We start from the raw sequence: 26,788 nt of genomic DNA on the forward strand, positions 1-26,788 counted from the left end.
ACTCTTTGAGATGACAGACATCAATTGGACTTTGTATCTCAAAGGTTGAAAGACAGCATACTAGAGCAGGGTTTTCCAAAGGAGGTTAAGAAACAAAGATCCAAATAGCTAGTGAGAAAAATAAATAAATAAATAAAAATTCAAAATTAATTACTAAGATAACATCTGTTGGCCTTAAACTTTGCATGCTGATTTTGAATGTTAATGCTGCTTTAACGTGAATTTTCTAGTATGTGTATCCTCATCCCAGCACATAGCTTCCAGAAAGAAAAAAAAACATTATGGAAACCAAGTTACTGAAAGAAAGTAATGGGAGAGGGAGGAAGGAATTATGGGAGCTTGGATGGCTCTTACACTGTAGAGAAACAGGGGTCCAACACATCCTTGAGGAACTCAGTTCGGCCTGGGGTAATGGTTTTAAACTAAAAGAAGGTAGATTCAGACTAGATATAAAGAAGAAATTTTTTATGGTGAGGGTGGTGAAACGCTGTAACAGGTTGCCCAGAGAGGCGGTAGATGCCTTGTTGTCGTGGTTTAGCCCCAGCCAGCAGCTAAGCAGCACGCAGCCGCTCGCTCACTCCCCCTATCCCGATGGGATGGGGGAGAGAATCGGAGGAGTAAGAGTGAGAAACACTCCTGGGTTGAGATAAGAACAGTTTAATAATTGAAATAAAGTAAAATAATAATAACAACAATATAATAATAATAGTAATAATAATATACAAAGCAAGTGATGCACAATGCAATTGCTCACCACCCGCTGACCGATACCCAGACAGTTCCCGAGCAGCAATCGCTGCCTCCCACCCAACCCCCCCCCAGTTTCTATACTGAGCATGACCTCATATGGTATGGAATAGCCCTTTGGCCAGTTTGGATCCACTATTCTGGCTGTGCCCCCTCCCAGTTTCTTGTGCGCCTGGCAGAGCATGGGAAGCTGAAAAAGTCCTTGACTAGCATAAGCAGTACTTAGCAACAACTAAAAACATCAGCGTGTTATCAACATTCTTCTCCTATTAAATCCAAAACACAGCACTGTACCTGCTACTAGGAAGAAAATTAACTCTATCCCAGCCGAAACCAGGACACTTGTGTCTGGATGTGTTCAAGGTCAGGTTTGATGGGGCTCTGAGCAACCTGATCTAGTTGAAGATGTCCCTGCTCATTGCAGGGGGATTGGAGTAGATGACCTTTAAAGGTCCCTTCCAACCCAAAGCATTCTGTGGTTGATTGCTATGGGCGTACTGAGAATCAGTTAACAAAAGCAAAGATCAGCTGAGAGCAGACACACGGGCAGCTTCAGTTCAGGAGACCCCACAGAGTGGCACAGCCCCATTGCAGCTGAAATCCCAATTCCCAGCTGGCAGAAGCAGGCAGAGCCCTGCCATTTCCTGCAGAACAACATAACCCACCCCAGGCGTGACTTGCAGGACTGTCTCTATCACATTTACAGGTTTCCCCTTTTTCTTCCTCTTTTCCAGTCTCAGAGCACATCACCCAAGTCATCAGTCCTTTTGCTCCCATTGATCCAGCTTTTCAGCTCTCAGTTTAGACCCAGGGCTACAAAAATTTGAGTATCAAACATGTTTTCCCAGCAGCTTTGCAACCTCCGTGCTTCCAGCAAGAGCCTTCCGGTATCCAGCCGCAGCCAGCCTCCTCCTCCCCGCCCCGCTGTTTTATCAATAGGAACAGCATCATTTTGAGATTCAGGACTTGGGAACAAACAGGCTTTCTGGGTGTCACCTAGGGAACCTCACCTGCTGATGTCCCGCAGGCTGCTCCTTTCAGATGCTGCAGCAGGTGTCCACTTCTCTGCCTCGGTCTTTCAGCTACCCCCATTTCCACCTAGGGAGAGCAGCTCTTTTCACACAAAGGTTTTATTGCTCTGCATTCTTACCTTGGCCTTCAAAGAGAAGGTGTTCGGCATTATCCTTCCACTGCCCTCAAGAGTTTATGGAGAAATGGGTTATTTTGAGCCACTGCCTGTTCTTTGTTCCATAGTCATCCGTGAAAACTATATTAAATTATCTATACAATCACATCCCAATAAGCAGGCTGAAGCACAGCATTTATAATTTATTACTACAGAGCAGCTCTGCTTCCATTACAGTGATTATTTAAGAAGAACAGGGGGACAGAATCAGAGCACGTCAAAGAAAGATGTGCAACTGGTATGTGCATTTTGCTCCAGTTGTGACCCTCAAATAAAGCTAATGATCCTGAAGATTTTTCAGTGGTTGCAAGGCCAGTTTAATTGCTGGTAAAACCAACAGCAATTGCAGCTACTTCAGCAGGTCTGTGGTCATTTAAGCCAACAGTGAGTCTGGACCTCAAAAAGAATTCTTGTGGTAGATTACAGCGACTGCACATGGAGTTCAGTATGTAAACCAGCCTGTGAACACCACAAGTTTCTCATTGCCAAATAACTGCATATTACTTACTTAAGCATTGGCTATATGATAAAATGAAACTATGGAAGAAATCGGCAGAAGTCTTTTCCAAGTATGTCACACTAGAATTCAGATATGTTTAACGGGATGTATTTTTCAGGGTCTGTTCTTTGTTTTGGTTTGTTTTTTTAATTTCAATACTAAAATATTTCAAAGTTTAGAATAAAGTTTCCTTTCTCTTGTGGGGATGGGGAAGGCCTCTGATTCACCAGAATATGTCCATCAAAGTCCTGTATTTTCCACATAGTTTATAAAGCATCTAAAGCATATCATTGTTGTATATGCTTAGTAATAATTATCCATTGTTTTCTCTCAGAGAAACAGAGATGTATAAATGGAGCTATATCTAGTACATGAGCACCACCACAGCATTGCACTGTATGTAGAGCATGGCTGAAAACTTTACATCCAAAGTTATGCCAGTACCTTTCAGTTTGGAGTGTACCGTTTGGTCCTCTCCTACATTCAGTAGAGCGGAGGGGGCTGAAAAATACCTTCTGTTCTGGCTAGAAAGAGAGAGGATAAACTGAAATAAAAGAAAAATGCATGAGCCCGTTTCAGCAAAATCAACCAGTTTTCATTCTGTCTGAACATAAAACCTGGATCTACAGCTTCATATTTCTGGTTTTCTGTACACAGTGGTCAACTGAGTACAACATACAAGCTTACCAATACTAGAAGTCGGCACTGTACCAATCCTAGCTCATACTATCTATCTATGTGGTAATAGTCACAGCCATGAAATATTGGTGAACATGTTAGTCACAGGGTTATGTTCACCTAATGTATGTGAAAGCAAATACAGTCACGAAACACGTTTTGTTTGGTCACCTCACAATCAAGGTGTGGACAGGATATGAAAAACAGCTTTGCCATGCTGTTTGCCAAGTGTGACTACAGAGGGTTAAAAATGGTGCAGTGACAGTGAAGGGACCTCACACAGTGACAATCTTGCAGAATAACTGCATTGTTTGCAGGATTTGCAATGGCAATGCAGGTCCACCATAAGGTTTCCAACTCCTTAGTGTAGGGCAGGTACCAGACCTTAAATACCAGTGGAGAATTTGATCACTGCAAGTTCATCAGTATATTCAACACTGTAGGTGTAACTCACTCCATCTGTGCTGTGCTAGCACTTAATTTACATTAGGGACTCTCTAATGCTTTCTTTGCTGCAGCATGAACAACTCTTGCAAGAACTGTGTGTGACAATTCATACAGAGCCAGGTGTCAGTAAGAATTAGGAGGAGCTCTGCTCTTCCCTAACGGAGACTTTAAGCAGACTCAGCTTACATTACTCAAAGTCAGAAGACGAGAATCAGTCTGTGACAGTCAGCTCCTATCAAGTCAGTTTAGGTATACTCCCAGCCTGTCAAAGTAGGTTTTTTCTAGGATTAGCGGTCTTTGCTGATGACACCTACATTATAGTTATGGTTGGTTTCCCCTGCTCTGGGCATGCAGAACCTGATGTGTTTGTTTAGTACTTAAGCAGCTTCCTACAACATAATCTGCAGTGAGTTTAATCATGAATTGGTGACAAGTAATTACCAAATCCATCAGTCAGAACAGATGGAGAAAGTCAGAGGTACCACAGAGAGATAGGGTTTGCCCAAAGAAGAAGAGGCAGCACAGGCAAAAAGCATAGCAGATCTATGATGTCTGCTGCTGTGATCCTTCAAAACCCACAACTTGATTTTGTTATCTAAATTAAACCCCCAATAGCACACAATTTCCAGGAGTGATCCTTTGAGGCCAACAGACTTTTTCTGTACACTTTGCCATGTTTTGTAGTCTCCATTCTTCAAGGTTTTCACAGCTCAACTAGACAAAACCATAGCTGACCTTATCTATAGTGGTGATAGTCCTCTGAAGGGGAAATTGGACAAGACTGTTTCCAGGGTCCCCCCCCAACAAACATTTCTATGATTCTCTGTTCAGCAAGAACCAGATACAAGAGAAGCAGACTAGTTCAGAAAAGATAGGAGTAGTAGGAGTTCAGAAACCCTTTCAGGTCTATACGTTAATCCTCTTTGGTGAACTGGTGTCATACATTCAGAAGAATATGCCCTAGGAGTAGTGACTACATGCACCATAGTAGCAGTCTACAAACCCATCCTGAATCACAGACAGATGGTTTGCTTCTCTAAAATACCTCCTTAATTGGAGAGACCCCGGGGAGAACAGGAGGACAGAAGGGTTTTTCTCCCTCCAGGTGCTTTCAACTGCTCTATTTCACTTGCAGAGAACTAAAAGACAGAGGAGAGACCCTGACCTCCACAAGGCAAGTTCTGTGACGCATACAGCTGCCCGCAGAGGTCTGCGTGCAGACCACAGCATAACTGCATGTAGATCAAATGACAGCCAATATGGTCATCTCTTCTAAACCACGACCTATCTCAAACCTAGCAAACATCCAAAGATTAAAGCTATTATATCCCATCACAAATCCCTCCAGCTATACAAGCCCGAATTAAAGTAACTGCTGAAATTCCTTTCCATTTTGAACAGTTCATCCCTACTCTCTACAAAGCCCTCAGGTAGTCCTACAACCCACCTTCTCCCAGCCTCCTACCTTTCACAGCCCATCCCTGTACTCTACACACACCTTTGCATGGTTCCTTGATTGAACCACCTCACCGCTCTGCCGCAGGGCACAAACACTGGCCAAGGGGCCTTAGCAGCCGTCTCCCCCAACATCTGCCACCCACAGCTTCTGCTGCTGGTCCAGGCTCCACCTGCAGCAAGTCCCAAGGCTCCAGCCTTCCCACCAGCTGCCAAAAAGTGCAGCCAGTTCCTTTAGAGGGCTTCTTCATTAACTCCATCACTAGGATTGAGGCCACCAGCATTAAGCACATAGACTTCACAGCTACACCCCAGCCAGCAGCAGAGGTATTAACAGAGTGAAAAGTGAGCACTTTTGCTTTGTTTCCAACTGCTTCCAGCTTTTTGATATGAGAAAACAGAGGCACAGCAGTAGCTGGACCTTAATAAAGGAAAGATGAGTAACTCGTTGGATTGCAAAGACTAAACAGGTTTTTGACTGCCGGAGCACTGAAATGAAATGCTGGGGACTTGGGCTACTGGGATCACTCATTTTCTGCCACTGGCTTCCTGAGCGGCTGTGGCCAAGACATTTCTCTGTGCCTCAGTTTCCACATCTGTAAAATGGGGGTAATGGTATCCTTTGAAACGCTTCAACAACTGTTGATGAAAAATACCACAAAAGAAATATTGTTAGTAATAAGAAAAAAAAAAATCATTCTTCTCTTTTTCTCTTTTCTGTCATCATAACACGTTTGCAGCCATATTAGAGTCAAAACAAAAGGAAGAGGGTAACTTTCAAAGAACTATTGTTCCCCTAAGACCTCTCTGAACCCAGATTGCAGAAAACCCTTGGAAACCCCTGGGAATGTATCTGAAAGGAAGAGGGTGACCCTTATAGCAACAAGATGGCTTGTGCAAGAAAGGATTAAGATCTCTAATTTCTTCTACTTCTTATTTTTATCCTTGTAAGAATCATAAATATCAAGAATAAATTACACCTGTTGAAAAGTCAACAGTGAAGAATATCACACTGGGAGCCTCTTAATGCAAGTAGGTACCTGAATCCAAACCATAGCAAGTGTAGCGCATTGGGACGTAATGAACCATAGCTTTGTACTAGTTAGGGACCATCTAACTGCATAACAAGTGACTAACCCTCTCCCTGCTTGGGTTATATATCCTGCAGCTCACTTCCAGCCATTTGGTAAGCAGCATATTTACCCTTGAAGATACCTTGCATTGCAGATACTGACTCTTGTACTTACACTTTCGGTGGTTAGCTTGAAAATGTCTAGGGACCCAGTTTTTAACCAACTTCATCCCTCCCCAAACCCCCCAACCTTTGGGAATAGCACACAAAGGGAAATACCAGGTTTTCTGAAGCATTCATTGAAATCCTTGTTTCTAGCATAATAATAACCAATAAAAGAACTTCCAGCTACAAAGAAAATCAAGTTTTACAAAATAACATAGCCCCATATCAGCCCATCGGCAACACTAGAAATGAAAAAATGAGAGCGCTTATATGGCCCAAGACACTGAGGTAACATGTTTTATGGATCTAACTTAAAAAACTAAACCCTATGCCATCAAAATACAACTTATCTTTCTAGGCTAATGAGAAGCGTGCCTATTTTTAGCATGTCAGTGAGCAGATGAAAAGGAAAGCCTGTATTGTGGCAGTCCTCAAACATCAGCAGCTTTTCCAATAAAACAAAAGGTAGAGTAGTAGAGCACTGAAAACAGCTTCACAGCTAGTTGCAAGTTAATTGATTTCAACTGGATCAGAGTTGGGCTGGTGCATTGAGTCAATCTCTGTTCCCTGCCCTGCCTAAATGGTGCCAGCCAATTACTGAGCTTTTGGAGCTTTCTGCAGTATGCTAGTCCTTGTCTGGTTGCATTGAAATGTGTGTGTATATATGTATATATTTACCAGAGGTGGATTTTTGCATTTTTTTAGGAGAAATTTCACATTTTTTTTTTAAATCTACCCATAAGCTCATTTGAACAGTATCAGCAATGTAAGTTACAGCTGCCTTGAAGTTATACCAAAGCTTTAATCTTCCTAAGTGCATGGATTTCTCTACACAGTCTCAAAAGTATAATCTTTGGAGCTACATTATTATGAGCCTATTTATCATTCAAAGCATACTAGCTGTTTCTTGTGTAGTATTCCTTGTTTATTAGGATTTTTAAAAACAAGGATTTCCTTTATACAAACCCTGTAGCAAGTTAGATGAGCACCCTGATTAAAAAAAAAGGAGCTTCCTAATTAATAGTCTTCTACTGACTCCTCCAATAGCTTAATTAAAATAAACAAGCAGCAGAATTTTAACATGATTATTTCTAATAAGATTTTTTTTTTTAAATCAGCTCATTTTACTCCTAATATTTTTAGTAGGAAGTGGCTTATTTCTCATTAGGGTCTTTCATAGTGCTGAATCCCTCACTTGTCCTGCTAGGGTAATTACAGATATCTGCACAAGTTTAGCACAAAGATTGTGAAGTCCTAAAGGGGATACATTAATTTGTTTACATAAATTAAATGTAAGCCTGCTTTACCTTTAGGAAAGTGTTAGTGCTTATTTGTGCAAAAAAATATTTATGGAAACCAACAACAAATTAATTCAAGTAAACAGCAAATACAGTTAATACTCATTTTCTATTATAGGCCTTTGACTTAGCTACTTTAACTGTTTCACTTTTGTATGTAAATCAAGTGTTATTTTCTGGTCAAATTAACATTTAATGTTTTTAATGTAAATAATTTCTTACTAAATTAAGATTAAAACCACAAAAGTTTTATTGTTTTCTTTTGCCTTGGATCCACTGGTTCACAGTTTTACTGAGGCTATTGTAAGAGCTGGACACTATAGAATCATACAACTGTTTAGGTTGGAAAAGACCTTTAATATCATCAATTCCAACCATTGTTAACCTAGCACTGCCAAGTCCACCACTAAACCATGTCCCTAAGCACCACATCTATGCATCTTTTAAATACCACCAGGGATGGTGACTCAACCACTTCCCTGGGCAGCCTGTTCCAATGCTTGACAACCCTTTTGGTGAAGAAATTTCTCCTAATATCCAACCTAAACCTCCCTTGGCGCAGCTTGAGGCCATTTCCTCTCGTTCTATCGCTAGCTACGTGGGAAAAGAGACCAACACCCACCTCACTACAACCTCTGTTCAGGTATTTGTAGTATGAACTGCTAGGTTTCAAAGACAAACTATTTCAAATTATAGGAGATGCTTCAGAGGTGTACTATGGACTAGAGATGCATCAGTTGTAGGTTTTAACACAGCTCCCTTAAAGAGTTTTGTCTGTCTAAGTCATTACTTAAAATTTCTCCATCAGGAGGAAAATAGTCATTCACAAGCATTAATCTAGTCCTTTGGGAACATAAACATGGTGAATACACCAAATAAGTCTGATCTTGCACTAAACATAAAAATGAAAGTACCCATCCAGTTAACTCCATTAGAGCTGCTGGTGCTACTAATGTCTGTTTTGTTAAAGACTTGTGTAAGGGCTGGGATGATGGCGGTCTTTGTTTCTGTTTACATGCAGTCCCTAAAAAGGCTGCATCTGCTGTGTCATTTCTGGAGCATTGGTGGTTTACTCGTTGCTCCTCACTTAACATGTGGTGTTCCTACTGTTGCTGATAGACATTGCTATGAAAGTTTGCTAAAGAGAGAAATCACAAAGCAGCTATAGCTACTGAGGTTAAGCATCCCAGGACACCGTCCATCCACAAGAGATGCAAGTGTTTGCAAAAGAAAGGTTCACCCAGTCAAGCAAATAAAACCAAGTCCTGGGCCAGCAAGTACCTCTGCTGCCTTTGATAGGTCCACTTCCATGTTTAAAATTGGGCACATGTACAAGACAGAAACTTCTGCTAGTCTTTTGCAAGAAGCTCTGAGAGAAACTCTATAGTCTCAGGGCAGATGTAAAGAATTGTCCTAGATGAAAAGGGCAAAGTAAGACTATCTCATTCATTTTAATGCTTACCAGTCATTTTCCTATGTGGTCTCAGGTCCGTAAGCAGCTCAGCCTGAGTCCTCCTCAGCTGTAGCTTGTTTAATTCATTAGGCTATTTGAGAGTTTCTCTCAAAATCCCCACCCTTCTGCACTCAAGATAAGTTGTGGTAACATGGTTTCTCAGGAATAAGTGACTGTGTCCCTGCTGTCTGAGAAGTTCCCTGCACAGAGCACCTGTAGCAACTTCCATAGGAGGCATCCATTTACCCCTTCAAAAGAAAAATCCCACAGAATGGCTGGGCAACTAGGGGAAAAGAGCAACCAGGTAGAGATTTACAATGCTGATAGCATTTGCTCTTTTTTTCTTTATGTGTCACAACAAGAAGGTAGAAGGATCAAGAAAAGTCAAAAAGGAGCCTTATGGCCAGCAGTACTGCTTTGCTCCTGACTCATGCAGCTGAAACCACCATGAAACATCACTTGTAAAGCAGATGGCAAAAATATTTCTGCCATTTACTTTAACGGGGAGGTCACTGTTATTTCTCTTTCTCTGTGGGAGTCAGCAGTAGCCAGCAGTTGTGGGGAACTTTGCTAACCCATGCACCTCCTCATTGTCTTGTAGAGCAGGAAAATGGGACCAGGGCAAGCCACGGAGAACCTGCTATCAAGCACTGAGTGCCCAAGTCACCACAAAATAGCGTCTAGAAGATCTGTTCAAAAGGTGAACAAATGCATTCAAGTTGATATGGACTTGGAAGAGGAGAATCCCAGTACAGACCTGACCTTTTCTCCAACAACTGGCCTTTCCAGGAAGCAGCAGCAATCTCCAGGGAACATGTCACCTTCCCAGCAAGGTGTTTCCTCATCCTCCCAAGGACAGTCTGCCATGCCAGCTCTGCTACCGCTGCTGCCAGCCCCTCCACCCCTACCCCCTGGGTGTAAGGTGCCTCTTCCACCCCTTCCTGTGCCTGGCATGAATGCTTCATCACTCCCACCTCCCCAGCCGTGCGGTAATCCCCAGTGCAATCATCTTACTTGTGGATATGGGGGGCAGCCCCACCCTAAGAAGACGCCAACGTTGAGGATGAAGGTGTTTCACTGGCAGAAGCTCCCCTCTGATGTGGTGAGACGTACGTGCTTGCTTCTAACACTGGGCTGATTGGTTCATTTACCTCGCATCCAAACAAAAATACTCATGTTGGGGGGCTAGGCCTTGACGCAGTAAGTCAGGTCCCATAGGTGGTCCCATTGTTTTCTGTCAGTCCTACAAAAAATTAGTAATCACTAATAAATACAGAAAACTAGACCTTCGCCAATAAATGGAGGAAATACTAGTTTGGGAAAGCATGGAACTGAGCCTCTGTGGCTGCTAAAATTATCTTAACCTCTCAGTCTCTATTTGTTACTTGTTAAAGTGATGAAGTGATGTTGTGAGTCTGCAGTAATTAAGGTTTGCAAAACGCTCTGAGTGTGTTGAGTGGAAAGATCTGTTGAACAGTCATGCTCTGTGGCTCTTCCTAATGAGCTCCTGGCACATCACTGGTGAGTACCTTCTCAGCTGAAGATTTTACTTTGGTTTTTTTCTTGCACAGCCAGAAGATGATGTATCAGCCAAGATCCAAGGCTGAAAACTCTTGTCAGTAGGGCTGGGGAACATGTACCCTCAGGGTAGGATGTAGCCTCCAACTTCATTTCATACTGACCACAGCCACGTGATTTGTGTGGGTTTTTCCCCCCATACAAAATAACACTAAGGTCTGTAGTTAACATGTGGTCTGCAGTTAACATGTGGTCTGCCAAAGAGGTTTGCAAGTCGTGTTCAACCTTCAGCAAGGAGACTGTGAACACGATTCCATTTATGCTGCATCTTTTAATAGTTCACACAACACAGATCTCGTAGTTGTTCTCCGTTGTGCTTATCACCAAGAAAGGGGGATGTCAGGGGTTAAGAATTTGCTGCTATGATAAAATACATAAACACGCATGTAAAAAACCAGTTTGAGCCATGGACTGCTTTCTTGGGCAGAGATACAAATTCAGATCCAGCCCCAATGTCTTCAGTGCCACTGTTGCAATCTCTCCTAAAGAAAAAGGAGGTGAGATCCTTTGCTAAAGATTCCAGTGTTGTAAACAAGTTCATGTTTTGAAGTACCATGTGTTTTTCGGATGGCCCCTGATGATTCTGGTAATAATGCTGGGCTCGGGAGTCCTTATCTCTTGCAAAGAGAGACATTTACCTAGTTGGACGCAACATCCCCTGTTTGGGTACCACAATTCTGCGACACGTAGCTGATCAGCAACAGCAAAAAGAGTTTGGAGCAGCCCATTAAGTTCATCTGCTGCCTTCAGTTCAGTGAATCGAATGTGGCAGTACTTTTCCAGGTTTAACTAGCTTTCAAACCTTTGGGATGCTGTCTGTGGGAGCTGCCACTCTTAAATAATTAACATTTGTCTAGGACTAATGAGTGTTGTATTTCATTCATCCTCTAGAGTGTTTTCCCTTCCACAAATCACGCTTCCTTGAAAGTGCTCCTCTACCTCCATGGTCCATCTTGAAACATTATTTTCTTCCAGAAAGCCGCTCCATGTGGGCTGTGATGCCAAGCAGCAGCAAGGAACTTGTAGAGCCTGACTACACCAGCTTGGAGCTACTTTTCTCTGTCCCACCAACAGCACCTAAGGAAAAAACGGGGCCAAAAATAAAAAAAACAAAAGAGGTACTTGGACTGCTTGCTTTTTGTAGAGCATGGCAAAATTCTTGGAAGCGAAAAGTTTATTCACTCTTTATTGTTGTCAATCATTTATAATAAGAAAGTTTGAAATATTTTGATATCCATTGCCTAAGACTACCTGAAAAAAGCACAGGACAGGTTTAGAAATAAACATGTTGAAGTAACTCTGCTGAGGGACAGGTCTTCATCTGAGAGTGTGAGGACATGGGAATTTCAGAATTAATTCTTATAAATTGGAATATTCTAGACAAATCAATTCCCTTCTCTATGCCTTTGCCTCTTTCTCTTTCTAAAATAGATCTAATGACCTGTACTGCTGTAAATTGCTCTGAGTTTGATCAATGAAGATTGTTGATAATGTTATTACCAGGGAAGAATGAATCTCGCCCAACAAACAAAAGCTCTAAAATTTCTGTTAAAATCAAGGTAAATATCTTTCTAGCTGACTGCTTTTTTTTCTTTTCACAGATCACATTCATAGGTCGAAAGAAAAGCCTCCTTCTGAGTATATTTCTGAAGCAATTTAAGTGGTAAGATTTGGAAAATACCATCTGAATTACTTATTTGATGTGTCTATGTGTTTATTCAGACATTAAATTAAATAAATTTAGCAGAAATACCTCACAACCGCTATCTTTCTTTAGCAAGGATTCAACTTTATTTTTCTTTTTTTTTTTTAAACTAATGAGATGTGGCAGTCACTTTCCAGACAATTAATATCATGTCTCAAACTGGTATTAAACCTAAAATGGACCACTAATTCCTAAACAGTCAATATTCATAGATAACAGCAGTGGAAACATATTTTTCTTTGGTATAATTGACATAAATATCAACTGTTGACAGCAACTGTTAGTGAAGATTCCCAACTGGAAGTTTCAGATTACTTAATTGATTTTAAAGAGACATCTCCAGGGGTTCAGATCCAAAATCATATATAGTTTTTATTTGCAGTTTTTCTATAAATAAGAAACAGTTTCTGTAATTAAAGAAATGGAAATTTACCAAGTCACAGTCCTCACAGGGGGAAAAAAAAGGCAAAAGAAAGGAATCTATACTAGTTCTTGGCAAAATATCTTTACTTCCCTGAAACTGCTGCAAATAAAGGCGGATTTTCTGCTCTCCCCTTGCCCATTGTGCAATGGCCGATGTTACAAAGGCTTCAAAAAGAAACTCAGCCTAGAAGTTCCTTTGCGTTAAATCAGAATCAGAGGGATTTTTTTTTATTTTCTTTTGTTCTTTTTCCATTGCAAACTGCTTCTCGGTGGGGAAGAGCTGTGCATAGCCTAATCCAGTTGCTATTTCCTCTCTCTGCATGATTCCCTGGGCAGTGGTTAAGCTCTCCCGAGAGCAGCTAGTGACCGTGGGATCAAACTGTTGAGCCCTGCTTGCGCTCGTGAGGGATGAGGCTGTTCTGCAGCTGGGTGCTGCCTCTATTAGCGCTGGTGGCTGCAGGGAGCTGAGCTCTCCAGAGCCCAAACTAGAGCAGTCTGGACTCATTTCAAAGACATGTTGTCTGTCAAGTTTCAGGCAAGGATTTGGGGTAAAATCTTCTGGGATTTTTATAAATACTTCTCAGCAGGAGGACAGTCATTGGTTTAAGCCTTGGCTTTGCTGCAAGCAGTGGAGAAATTCAAAACTAAATCTTTTCTCAGTGACACGAGACACCCACAGTAAAAGGAGAGCCTTCAGGATTCATTGTGTAAAGACGAACAAAGCCCAGAAAGCACATCTAAATTATGAGGAATATTGCTTTAGGCTTTAAAAAATCCTTTGCTTTTTTGTATCTCCACTGTACTTCTGAGGACTAAGACCCAAAGTGTAATGGGAGGCAAGTGTAGTAAGAATTACTTCATTTCCTCCTACAGAACTAGCTGAGAGATTGGGGTCTCTTGTGTTCGTCACATTACTCCTCCCTACGCTGTTGCTCCACAGCACTTCTCTCCTTCCTACAGCTCCAATGAAGAGATTGCTGCCATGATTCAGAAAGGGGATAGATCCAAGTTGGATGCTGAGATACTGAAGCAGCTACTTAAACTGCTGCCTGAAGACCATGAGGTATCTATTAAGTGTGTGATTCTGATGGAGTTGTGTGCTTTGTGCTCAGGTTGAAACGCTTGCGCTGCTAAAGCACGAAGCTATGACCAGATGCCACATCCTCCTGCACTATCTCAGCCAATGACTTTCCAAGTCAGAGCGGTGGGGAGTCTTCCCCAGCCCAGTCTGGCCTCTTCACACAAAGGTTAGGCAACAGCACGCTGGGAGACTCAACACAGGTGTAGACCAAGTGCTGCTCTCTATTCCTGTTCTTTTAATTAGATGGATGAGGTACATTGGCATTTGTGGACTTAGGTGTATAAAGAGCCTTTCAGAGCAGGTTTCAATGAGGAGAAAGGACCCATCTTTTTAAAGGGGTTGCTAAACTTCGATGCATTGTAGCTTGCTGCAGCCCTGCCTATGGATCAGGGATTCACTGTACAAGGTGCTGTACAAATGCAGATGGCCTTCCAGTCAAAAGTCACGTTTGCTCTTGCAGTTCATATATGCAATTTATTGTTCATCTGCCTCAGTCCCATTGCCTGTGCACACAGAAAGTTCAGAAAAGCCAGTTTCATGCCTGTAAGAAGCAATGGGCACCAGAAACATTTGTGCGGTTATTTTACTGTTTTATTACCCATTAGATAAATGGCCTGAAGTCTTGCAAAGAAGAAAACTCAGAACTAGCAAATGCAGATCAGTTTTATCTCCATCTCTTGGAAGTTCCTAGGTAAGCAAAATTTTATTTGTCTTCATTCCATGAGTGTGGTTCTTATAAGATTTGTCTATAACCAGTAAGGCCTCTGTTTCCTAACATTCAGCCTTCAGGATAAAGCATCTGACTGCTATTTGTAGAACTGGTTTGAGAAACTTTTCCTTCCCAAAGGCCAAACAGGCTTTCAGACACCTTTGGCAAACCACAGCGGGTATTAATAAGTTAGTGAGAAAACTCTTGACTGTTGTACAGCTACTATCTGTACGGCATGAAGTTGCAGGCTGAATCCTGCCACCAGGCTGCTGATTCACTCCACCCCTGCTTTAGATTCCAGTCCACCAAAGAGAGCCCACAAACCCATGAGTGAATCACAGCAGTGCCAGTGGTTTCACCACCTCCCTGATTTTTACCAAGTCAGATGAGGGGTGCACAGAGAAATCTTTATGCTGTTCATAAAAACATGGTGATATGTCATAATTCATAGGAATAGCTCTCCATAAATCCGATCTGTTGCCATGCCAGAGCTGGAGACACTTTTTTGGAAAAATGTCGTGGTGAAAATGTGTCTTTTCGTTTTCTCAAACTTATAGCTAGCTTTAAAAGTACTTTAGAAAATGTTTTCATGTCTCTTCTACAACATTAATCCATGGTGAGGCATAAATATCATTAAAGGACATCACTGCAAAAATATTTCAAATTTCTGTTTGCAAAGTTAAAAGGAAGAATAAAAACCCTGGCTAGCGCTGCCCAGGAATTGTCAAAAATTATGGCCTCATTATGCAAGGAAGTCACTGCCAGATGTCAGTGCAGCATTGCTTTCTGAAAGAGGAGATGATAATTGTTCCTAGGACATCTTTGGAAACATCTAAATGTTTGATTTATTTATAATCCAGTTCTTGTGTCAGAGCATTAAAGAGAACATAACAATGCTGGTACTGTGCTTTGCCTAAAATGGGTGATTCTCTTGCTGAACACAAGTCAATTAATCAGGCCTGTGGGTTTTGTTTTTGTGGTGTATGTTGGAGTTTTTTTCCACTGATCTCTTTTAGCTACCAGTTGCGGATTGAATGTATGCTGATTTGTGAGGAAACAACAGTTCTGCTGGAGAGTCTGTGGCCAAAAGCACAAGCCATCAGGACAGCCTGTGAAAGTAAGTACATCAGTGCTGTGCCTATGCCCAGTGCTCAGGCATAGAAAGCTCCTCTTCTACTTGAATAGCATCAGTGATGGCATATGCTATAATCTAACAAAAAATAACCTTTTAATCGCTGAATATGTAGCAAACATCAAAATTATTCTGCAGATTCCCGCTTCTAGAATTTGTTCTGCAGAATTGCAATTTGTACTACCCTGGTCTGAAGTGGACCTGGACCTTCTGTCGATATGAATAACACAAACCTCTTTCCTATCAGTGGTTCTGCAAAGAAGAAGAAAATTTCTTTTATGTCAACGCCAGATGCTCTTTGAATCTAGGTTAAATTTTTGTGTGCAGCAGATATTTTTGTCCGTAACAATGGATCAGTTCCATTTTTTCCTCTAATGCATACTGGTTGCAGTCCAGCTTAGCTTGGCGGTGGAGCAGACCACAGCAACATAGAATCTGGTTTGGCTTCCAAAAGGGATGTCCCAGGTGATGTTCACCAGTGTTTCAGGAACCCACTCCACACAAAATTAGCCTTGGTTTTGGTTTTAAGTCAGCTCTTTCTTGAAGTTGCTCTTGGATTCTAGCTTCCATTCAATAGTTTTAGAGAGTCATTGACCTCCTGTTGAAGAGTTAAACTGCAAAACTTTTGTTTATGTTTGCACATAAAACTTGGCTATACCTGTTTTTTTGCAAAACTGGCTGTCTGATGTCAGTGCTATAGTCACTCTTTACTGTGTTGCAATCAATAGCTCTCTGCAGTCCCTCCCTGTCCTCCCTGTCCCCCCTCCATCCTGTTGTGTGGGTCAGCGTTTCTGTTCTAGTTCTGCCAAAAACTTTATTCTTACCCCAGATTCTCCTGCTAAAATGCACAGCTTCTGGTTATCACTCTCACTAACGATGATAAGGAGGCAAAAAGCCCTTTGCTTTTCTTAACCTAGAATATTACATGATGGAAATGAGGGCTATAGACTTTCACAAGTTTATACACATTCTCAGATGCGGTTCTCCCTCATAAACAGCTGCAGGGATGACACATCTATACTCCAAACTTGCTGGGAAAACTAGTTTTCCATCTATTTGTAGAGAAGAGACCACAAGAGAAACTTACTCATTCCGCTTCCATTCAGCTGATTTATTTCTGTACTGGTATATTTCCAGATCCATAACAATGGTTTGACATAATCTTGGATGAGAATTTTGTTACCCCCACTGTCAAACCTAAGGAAAATCCTATTTCAGATCATTCAGTTTAATTTATTGAAAATATCTGTCTTTCTGTTCTTCAGCACTTCTTACCAGTCACCGACTGCCAGTTTTCTGCCAATTGATTCTTAAAGTTGGAAACTTTCTGAACTATGTAAGTAAACTGATTTCTTTAATTGCTATATTGCTAAAGATAACATAAAATAAAAATGGAAGACTTGGAAACTGAAAGAAGGAACTTTTTTCTGTATCTTCTAGGGGCATCACACTGGAGATGCTGGAGGTTTTAAAATTAGCGCCTTGCTCAGACTAACAGAAACAAAAGCAAACCAATGCCACATTACTCTGCTTCACCATATTTTGGAGGTACAACAAAAATGTGAAATTATTCCTGGGTGCATTATTCTCAAATAAACTAAGGGGCTTTGACCTCAGTAGCAGCCCACTGTAGGTATCTGGAGGGTGAGCTTCTGTGCCTGAAATGTGATGAAAACTCTTCCAGCGCTCTCTGTGCAGACAGGATCAAATCCATATGCAGTAATGTTTAGAGAGTTAACACGAGGTTTCCTTTCTCCAGTTCGCTTAGCATGTCTGCTTGCTGTTTTCTTTCTCTTCTTCTCCAACTGCTCTCTCATGTTGACATGTCTCCCAAATGCATCTGTCAAATGAAATTAATTTTAGTGGTATGAAGACAAAATCTGAGGTCAGCTTATGCACTGTGGCAGCACATGGGATGTAAGCCAGAGCAGTTTAAAGAGCCTTTTGCTTTCTTTTTAACCTCCTATGGGTGCCAACATGAGAAAAAGAATGAATGAGACTAAATTTACCCCTCCATTTATGAGAATGAAAACGGAAGTGTTAATTTTTCAGTCCTGATGCTGTTCAGCTGAAAAACTTTCATACTCTTTGACTAACTGTGCAAGGTAACCATTTTTCACTTCAATTTTAGGAGGTCGAAAAAAACCACACAGATCTGCTGCAGCTTCCCAGAGATCTTGACTTTGTTTCCAAGGCAGCAGGGTAGGACATTATTGTTTGTTTTTGTCATGTATGAATTGCCAACCTCTTTAAAGCCAACAAGGAGCTGAGTCGTTTTATGGTGGTGTAATAAGGTCACAGGACTTCTCTGCTGCGGCAGAGATAGGCTCCCTCCTAACACCAAACAGTGTTGAGATTTATAAATCAACCTGGGTAAGACTTTTTTTGTGGAGCTCAGTGTGATTTTTCTTTTGGATGCTCCAGTGCTACCTTAGAAGTAAAACTGTGTAAATACTGAACTCCCTCCTTTTCAAGGACCGGATTCTTCTTCCACATATTGCAATAGAAACATACCTTCCCTGAAATTTCTCATATTCATGTGCAAGCCCATCAGAAGGTACATGCACAGAGCTGGTGTAAGGAGGGAATGATTGGGGTGATTTACTGGCAATTGGGGGACCTCAGGAGTCCCTGAGTTGAGTATGAGCACAAATTTCTAGTATATGTGGGTAGAAAGAAAAAATCCATTTCTGCAGACTTTCCCCCATGTGCCTGAAAGCCTCATTAGTCTAATGCCAGCTCTTTCTGTTTAGCTCAGAAGAATCACATGGAGATATGTTAAATTAGACAAATCAGAATCCACATTTATAGCACCAGGATTAAAATTTTTTAATCCTGTTATAAATTCATAGGAACATTGCAGTGTTTTACATTTCCTTATAACTAGAAGCAGGGGTAACTTTTAAATCTGGAGATGGATTGACATTTGTTAAGTAGCTGCTAAATAATTTTTTACAAGTATTTTTATTCAGTAATGCAATGGAAAATATTATGGCTTTTGCGAGTTATCTGTGCAGAGTTTAAGTTGGATGTTGTTTTGAAACATTAATTTCTTTTTGGGTTGTGTCATAATAGAAATACTTTTGTTACCTGAAACTAAATCTTCGAATCATAGAATCGTTTAGGTTGGAAAAGACCTTTAAGATCATCCAGTCCAACCAGTAACCTAACATTACCAAGTCCACCACTAAACCAATTAAGGGTAGAGTAGCAACCCCATGCCTCCTGGCTTGGTGGCTGGATCATTTACAATGAAAGCAAAAACTAGGAATCATTAAGATTGGAAAGGACCTCTAAGATCATCATTCCAATCATCAACCCAACACCACCATGACCACTAAACCATGTCCCAAAGTGCCACGTCTACCCGTTTTTTGAACACTTCCAGGGATGGTGACTCCACCACCTCGCTGGGCAGCCTGTTCCAATGCTTGACTACCCTTTCTGTGAAGAAGTTTTTCCTAATATCCAATCTAAACCTCCCCTGACACAGCTTGAGTCCATCTCCTCTTGTCCTATTGCTAACTACTTGGGAGAAGAGACCAACTTCCACCTCGCTGCAACCTCCTTCCAGGTAGTTGTAGAGAGCGATAAGGTCTCCCCTCAGCCTCCTCTTCTCCAGGCTAAACACCCCCAGTTCCCTCAGCTGCTCCTCATAAGCCCTGTGCTCCAGACCCTTCACCAGCCTTGTTGCCCGTCTCTGAACACGCTCCAGCACCTCAATGTCTTTCTTGTATTGAGGGGCCCAAAACTGGTCACAGTATTCCAGGTGCGGCCTCACCAGTGCCGAGTACAGGGGGACAAAAATTATGTAAATGTGCTCTTTTTTATAAAGTAATTGCCCTCTGGTTTAGTCAAACTCTCAAACTTACAAAATTGATTTGCTAATCAACCTGTGGAGAACTGTTTACAAGACAAATTCTGCATGGGACTCTGCTGATGCTGCTCGCATCTAGATGCACCGTGAAACACCACATCAGGTTTTGCTGATTCAGTATTTTTTGTCTGGCACAAAGAGTAGGTCAGAACCATAGAAGAGGCAGTTCAGCAGTGTAACATGTTCGGGTCTCCACGTGAGCCAAATGAACTCTGAGAAGAGATACAATGTTGGACTATAAATAGATTAGGGAGAAGAGGCAAGGAGGGAAAAGAACCAGCTAAGTAAGGACAGTATTAGCACAAGGGAGATGAGCATATGTTGCCTGTGAAGAAAAATAGGCTGGAAATTTTGGAGGAGTTTTTTGAATACCAGAAAAGCAAGGTTCTTCCACAGTCTGTCCAGAGAGGTAGTGATGGCAAAGGCACAGATTCTTTCTTACATGAGGGTTTGAGCACATAGAAAAGGATTTATATAGAGGAGAACTACCTGCAAAAGCAGGGTCCAGGTTGGATGATTAATTCTACATTCATTTGCAGAGATGATATTGTTTATAATAATCTTTGAACTTAATGAAAACAAAAGACTCATCCCTTCAGTGTACTGTGCCTTTTGTGGACCTTTCAGAATCCACTTTGACGTTATGCGGGCTGAGGCAGGTGCCAATTTGAAGAAATTGTTGGAAATAGAGAAGCGTTTATTTTTGTCGACAGACGATTTAAAAATACAACACGCAAAATCTGTTCAAGTAGGTAACGTGGGTGTGGCACACTTCCCATCCTTCTTCCTAAATATTTTAAATCTCTCCTTCTCAAAGGCACTGTAATTCAGGTTGCAAATGGCCATAGAGTTCTATGGGAAAGGGGTCATAACTACACTCCCCCTGCACCCTCGTGGATGGAGCATCCCAGATTTTCCTCTGCTTCCATAATGTGGTATCGTGATAAGGAAGCAGCTGAGAACCAGTCAGCCTTGTGTGGGGGGAAAAGAAAGGAAGGCCCCAAAAATGAAATGTAGGATGCAACTATAAATGCGTACAGTGCAGTACAGAAACTTGTTTTGTCTCACTGTTCTTTAGGGGAAAAAAGTGAACAGATTTGCAATATGCTTCCCCCCCTATTTTCCAAACATCCTAGCTTTTCATGTTCTCAAAACAGGGTCACTTAACTAAAGCTAAAAGGCAGAAATCCTGGTGCTGTATCTCCCTTGATCAGTCATTCCAGGTTGTGCCAAATTTCTACATGGCTGTATGATAAAAGCAGCAACATACAATGACCTGCTTTGGGCCAAATGAAACCAGGGGAAATGCAGATGGTTCAATTAAGAAGAAAATATCACACATTGTGAACCAATCTTAATTGTCAGGTTTTTTTTAAAACTGACTGCTCTGTGTTAACTGGCTTGAGTCTTCTGGGCAGCTCAGAATATGCTACTTTTTAATATGCATAAATTGTGTTGCAAACTGTGTCTCAGGGCAGCCTCGATGCTTCAAAGGACCTGCAGAAGGAGTTTGCCACCATTGAAAAGAAGAAGGAAGAACTTGCTGATTATCTTTGTGAAGACCGAAAAAATCTGTCTTTGGAAGATGTATTTAGCACAATGAAAACCTTCCGAGAGCTCTTCCTCAAGGCCTTGCAGGTGGTTTGCATTTGTGACTGTTTAGAAATAGATTGAGAACTTTTTTTTTTTTAAAGCAAGCGAGAAATTCTTTTTTCTTCTACTGCAATCTGGGCTCCAACCCTGGCCACAGAAGTAAATGAAAGTAACTGTTTATTGCTTGCAACCTGCATCAAGAAATGAGCATGTGGGCAAATATCAAATGTTTTGGGGTTTTTTTGCTATGGAGAACTAAGAACCCTCCGAGTTGTTGTTCCCACTGTAAAATTATTAATCAGGCCTCAATGCAATAGGAGCTTAGTGGTGTGTGAAAGAATGAGCAACCTGACATGCTTTATAGACTTTGCCAATAGGCAAAAGATAAATTTTCCAATAGGCAAAGACTAATTGGAAGATACGTTTACATGTAGGTATTTCATTGTACCAGTTAGTTCAAAACAGTATGTCTTGTGTCCTCTACAAAACTATGAATCTCCCAAGAGATTATATTTGGTGCTTTATTAATTTATAAGACTTTACTCCTTGCAATAAGGAGTAAGAAAACAGCAGCTTCAACATAAAAGTTGTGTAGAGCAGCTTCCAACTAGTAAGCCTCCAGCAAACCTCCATTTTGCATCCCCTACTACATACTTCACACCTCAACTCAGGTACTTCCTCTAGGGTTTTCTTAATGCCAGGTGATAGTGGCTTCACATTTATCTATTTTAACAGCAGCAATCACGCACTCCTGTGCTGACTCCAGGAGAGCCTGACTGGATTTGCCTTCCATATAGGGAATCATCCACATTACAAGAAGTATTGCAACAATACAGACAACTATGCTGGGCAACGTCAAGGCAAGAGCGGCTGAAGGAGTATGGTAGGGCAGATCGTAGTTTCAGGTGAAAACAAAGGAGCTCCTGAGGAAGCATTGAAAGATGAAAGATGAAAAATATATCCTGCAATGTTCCCACTACCTGCTTCTCCTGTGAGGCACTGGGCTTCAATTTTGCAAGCAATACAGCTACCCAGGCTGTGAAATGATGTGATAGCACCACAGACAGTCTGGAAAATAAACTCTACAAGCCACGGATCCTTTGGCAATATACTTGATCCTTAGAGTTCCTAAAACTCTAGGCTGGAAGGAAAGAATTAAGGGAGTCAAGAACATAATGGCTCAGCATCTGTGGAGAGCTATATGGGAAAATTGCTGTGAAGGGTAAATCCAGCAACTCCAGTTCTTTTAAGAAACAGTCCCAATAAAAGTTATGTAGTGTCCTAGTACAGCTGCAGAAGATTTAAACTACTTTTTTGGGTACTGCTTGTTCACAGCAAGGTTGGAGCAACTAGAAAGAAGCTCCTTCTTATCTACCCAACATATAAACTCCCTTTCATCCTGTTTTTGATTCCATTTCTCAGCAGCACCTCACCTCAAAGGTACCACAGCTGTTAGCCACATCGTAGGCATCTCTCTTACCTCCACTGCAGACCTGTAATATCATCTCTCCCTTCTTGCCTTGCTTTCTCCCTATCACTGTAGTAAGGATACTGTCTGTGTTTGAAACAGCAACATGCTGGAAGTTGAAGGTTTTAATTTTTAAAGCATCTTTTTGTTCTGTGATTTTGATTTTTACACTAGAATCAGACACATGCATCATCTCTTTCCAGTGCCATTTGACATAAGCTTTGAGGCTAAGGTGTAACTTTTATTTTGAGACGAGTCTTCTGTGTAAAGCAGGTCTCTTAGCACTACCAAAACCATTAGTGCTATCTTTCCATTCTCATCAAATGAGAAGGGAAATAATTTTGATAAATAGTGATCTCTCACAGCTCCTAAGCTTACCTAGAGAGATTTTGGTTTTGTTACTTCTTTGTTTAAACAAAATCATTCTCCATTACCCAAGGGTTCTTTCTGGTCTCTTATCCTTCTGGTAACAAAAACTGTGCTACACAAATGAAATTACTATAATAAGAATCTGCCCTCTTCCTCACCATCTACTTGAAGAGGTGGGAAAAAAAAAAAAAAAAAGCTTTTCAAACACCCAAATAATCCTCAAAACTGACACAGTAAAAAGGAGCTGGTTCATCACCCAGGGCTGATGACTTTCACCAACTCTCAAAAAATAAAAGGAGCAGATGGCAGGAGGAAGGAGACGGGGAGAAAATAGCTTCTCAGCTCAAAGATAGAAAAACAGAATTGGAGATACACTGAGAACTGAGTTGTAAAATTGCGGGGAAAAGAAACACTGTGTGATGATAGGGGATTGGGAGAAACATTTGATTTCCCTTCGCACTTGCAGCTGTTGAAAGAGGGGAGCTCCCAACAAAGAGGCTGTCTAATCTCAGGAAAAGGAGAAAAAACGTTAAACAAAATCTGCTCTAGGAAGTACTCAGTTGATGACAGAGGTTATACAGACAGCTCTGCACAGGGATAGTTCCTCTGAGTGCTCCCCTAGGATAACAGAGCTGGAGCAGCTGCTCCTCAGTGGGGTGCATATGGTCTTGGAACAGGATGTGCTTTAGATAGTGTGGGGATAAACAGTTGTCATGGAGCATCTTTTAATTCAAAGATCAAGCAAGTATCTAACATCCCACAAAGTGCAAATCCGAAGCGACACCCATCTTTCATTTAATCTCATCCATACAGCTGCCTTTAGTAATGCAGGAGATGGAGAAGGGATTGTGAATGTTTGTTCCTCTGCCTTGCTACCACTTTACCTTGTTGGGATTTCTTGTGTTGAAGAAACTCTGTTAACAGTGTGTTTGCATTGAATCATTATGTGTATATATATATTTTTAATGTCTCTGAACAATTCAGTTCAGGCTTGCTCAATCCATAAATTTATTCCTAATGTGTTTTGGTTTGTTCTCAGTACTGTGTGTGTGCTGCTCAAGTAGCAGCACGATGTATCCCTGAATTCACCTCCTTTGTTTCTTGTGGCATGTTACGTAGAGACATTCTCCCAGGCCCCACAGATCTGCAAGTCTCTCAACAGCCATAATATCTCAAAGACATTATGCTAAGTCACAGCAGGAATTTATCAGGCAAGCACGTAGGAGGCATACAGTGATTAAAGGCTTTTAGCTTCTCCCTAAGAGAGGGAGAGGTACAGGTACCACCTGTACTTCATTCTTTCAGAAGCACCCTCCATTCAGGCCAAATATATCCTTTTCTTTCTTTGTCAAGAGTACACCATTTTTCTCTCTTTTTCTAGGCATCCAGTGAAGGTCCCCATAACCTTGAGCCTATAATGCTCCTGTATTTCAGAGAGACTAACTCTATTAATGTTCACAAGTTTTCTTTATTTGTCTGGAAATTTATTTGGACCAAAGGATCCTAGGCTTTTACTTTCTATAAAGGCTCTAAGAAACTTGTGCATGTTTCCTGGGACTTCTTCATCCCATCTTATGGGAGTACTGGCAGATGATCCATAGCAATCAACCAAATTTATCACTATAATGGGAAAGTCTTTTCTGCTGCCAAACTCTCTGCAAAGGATAACAGACACGTCTCATCAAGAATCCTATCTGCACCAAATCAACAACATCTTCCTGTACATTATTAAATTTTGTAATATGTAAATTTGTAATATGTCAATTTTGTTATATGACACAGCAGCACCCTCCTCTTAACATCACAAATCTCTATGACAGCAGGCCCAATAACTACTGATCTACCTAGAACACGTAGGTTAGCTACTGACTGGCTGCAGTCAAAATCAGGCAAGCCTCCAGGTGGTGATGGCGATGTTCTGATGATGACTGCAGCTCTGGAACAAGGACTGCATAAGCTTTTAAGAAAATGGCTTTTGTCATCTTGATGTTCTGCTACAGTTATCCCAGTTGTTCAGAACCACCCTCTCCTATGATTGTGCTACTTATCAAAACAAACCAAGAAATACTCTTCCACTGAGTAAAGGTCTTCCTTTACTAGGAGTAATCATTCATTTTCTTTCTCTTCCTCCGTTAATCGTATCATCCCGGTACCAGCAGCTCTGTGGAAACCAGAGTCCTGCCAGTCTGCATAAATCTCAACAGGATTTATGCCATCCTGGCAACTGTATGACTGGTACCAACAGACGTCCAGCTTGGACTCTGCCACTGAACACTAGTGCAGAAATGCAGCTGGCAAATTTAACGGGTGCCCGAAGAGAAACTGTGAATTGCTGTTGAACACGGTTGAAGAGTTTCTGAAATTTCTGGTAGCAATCCCCAAATGCAAACAATATAAAATCAAGGTTGCTATGGGATAAATCTCTAGAGTGCTAATTAAGTTAAGCTAATGGTCTGTTTTGTGGTCAAAGGGACTAATTAAGAAGAATGCATTTCAGTCCGTAGTCAAATGTTGCAGTTAAAGCTAATGAAATAAGTTTGCTGGTAACATCATCATATGGAGAAGGCCAAAGGATTGACCAGGAAGCTCTGTTCTGCTATTTACCCTGAAACCCCAGCAGCTAACAGTTTTTACGTGTGCATAGGGCATATTCAGAATAGCTATTCATTGCAAATTGGGAGTTTCTTAACCAGCTTTTCCTTCAGTAACTATTCTTTTTTTTTTTTTTTTTATTTATCATTCTGTCTGAATGCAGGAAAATCAAGAAAGGAAGGAGCAAGCTGCAAAGTCTGAGAAAAGGAAGAAACAGCTTAAAGGAGAAGATGCGAAGAGGCTAAAGGGAGAGTACGGGAAGAGCAGTACATTTAACAAAAATTAATTCCAGTTTTATTAACCAGTCTTTTATTAATTAGGAGGAAATAGTCTGTTTGGCTGTGGTTGATCTAATACAGTGAGAGTGATTTAGCCACGGATGATGTAGTTGTCAAGCAGATAGCATGGTAAGGCATCAATTTTCAAGTGTATGTGGATGCTTGGAAGAAATCATGATAGGGATGTTAGAAAAAATGTCATTCCCAATGAGCAAGTTACTACCATTTTGCTTAGAGGTGGGTGATATGCTGCCATTGCTTTGAAGTTGTTGGAAGACTTTTAGGGATATAGGAAATTGCATATACTTGAACTTCAAGCTGCGCTGTGTCACTGTGGTAGGCAAGTTGTGTCACGTGTTACTGTTACCACAACATTTGCTTTTTTCTGATTAGCAGTCTGATTCCTTAAAGCAGTTATGTGTGTGCTCAAAGGAGCGCCCGTGCTTTGCTGGAGAACAGCTCATGGACATAAATGCAGAAAAGCATTTGCTGTGCTGGGCCTACCTGGGTGTGAAGCATTTCTAGTGCTAACATTGGCATGTGTGTATTTTTAAATTTTATTTTGGCAAATACTTGACATCCACTTTTCTTGAAGATTTCTGCCAATAACATTTGGTTACAATTCTTGATTCTTCAGAGAACCACTGTAAAAATGGCACAAACGGAGTTTGTGTATATACTACACTAGATGCTCACCCCTTGGAAGCCTGTTTTTCCTTGTATCTGGTGTCTACATAAATGGCCTTCTTTTAGCTCATCTTTCACAGTTACTCATTTTTAGAAATACATTTTTAAAATACATAAAATTAATTGAAAACTGACCAAAACAAAGTTTTCAATATTGTCTTGACAAGCTGTACTCCAACTATGTTTTACTTACTTTGCAATCATAACATGCTTAATGTAAAGCTGCAGATTAAAACAATAAACCTTTCTGCTGTAAATACAGTAATTTAGTATATGGTAAAATAAAATTATAAAGC

The 26,788-nt window shown here is 41.1% G+C and overlaps 1 protein-coding gene across 1 annotated transcript; it reads left to right on the forward strand.

Annotated features, from left to right (window-relative positions):
- Nucleotides 1-10,984: 10,984 nt before the first annotated feature.
- On the forward strand, nt 10,985-25,813 carry LOC142593815 (inverted formin-2-like). Its single transcript, XM_075713058.1, has 11 exons — nt 10,985-11,075; nt 12,082-12,137; nt 13,647-13,769; nt 14,393-14,478; nt 15,513-15,613; nt 16,894-16,964; nt 17,069-17,176; nt 17,760-17,830; nt 20,133-20,253; nt 20,979-21,143; nt 25,691-25,813. The coding sequence occupies exons 1-11, from the start codon at nt 10,985-10,987 to the stop codon at nt 25,811-25,813; spliced, it is 1,116 nt and encodes a 371-aa protein (XP_075569173.1).
- Nucleotides 25,814-26,788: the final 975 nt, after the last annotated feature.

This window comes from Pelecanus crispus, chromosome 6, assembly GCF_030463565.1.
Source record: "Pelecanus crispus isolate bPelCri1 chromosome 6, bPelCri1.pri, whole genome shotgun sequence".
Classification (NCBI taxonomy): Eukaryota; Metazoa; Chordata; class Aves; order Pelecaniformes; family Pelecanidae; genus Pelecanus; species Pelecanus crispus.

What these genes read in the sequence shown, in the direction of transcription:
- LOC142593815 (XM_075713058.1), top strand. Translation starts at nt 10,985, where the DNA reads ATGGACTGCTTTCTTGGGCAGAGATACAAATTCAGATCCAGCCCCAAT. An exon ending in TGCTGCCTGAAGACCATGAG is followed by an intron (nt 13,770 to 14,392) that starts GTATCTATTAAG and finishes ATTACCCATTAG; the next exon opens with ATAAATGGCCTGAAGTCTTG. An exon ending in TGCTTCACCATATTTTGGAG is followed by an intron (nt 17,177 to 17,759) that starts GTACAACAAAAA and finishes CTTCAATTTTAG; the next exon opens with GAGGTCGAAAAAAACCACAC.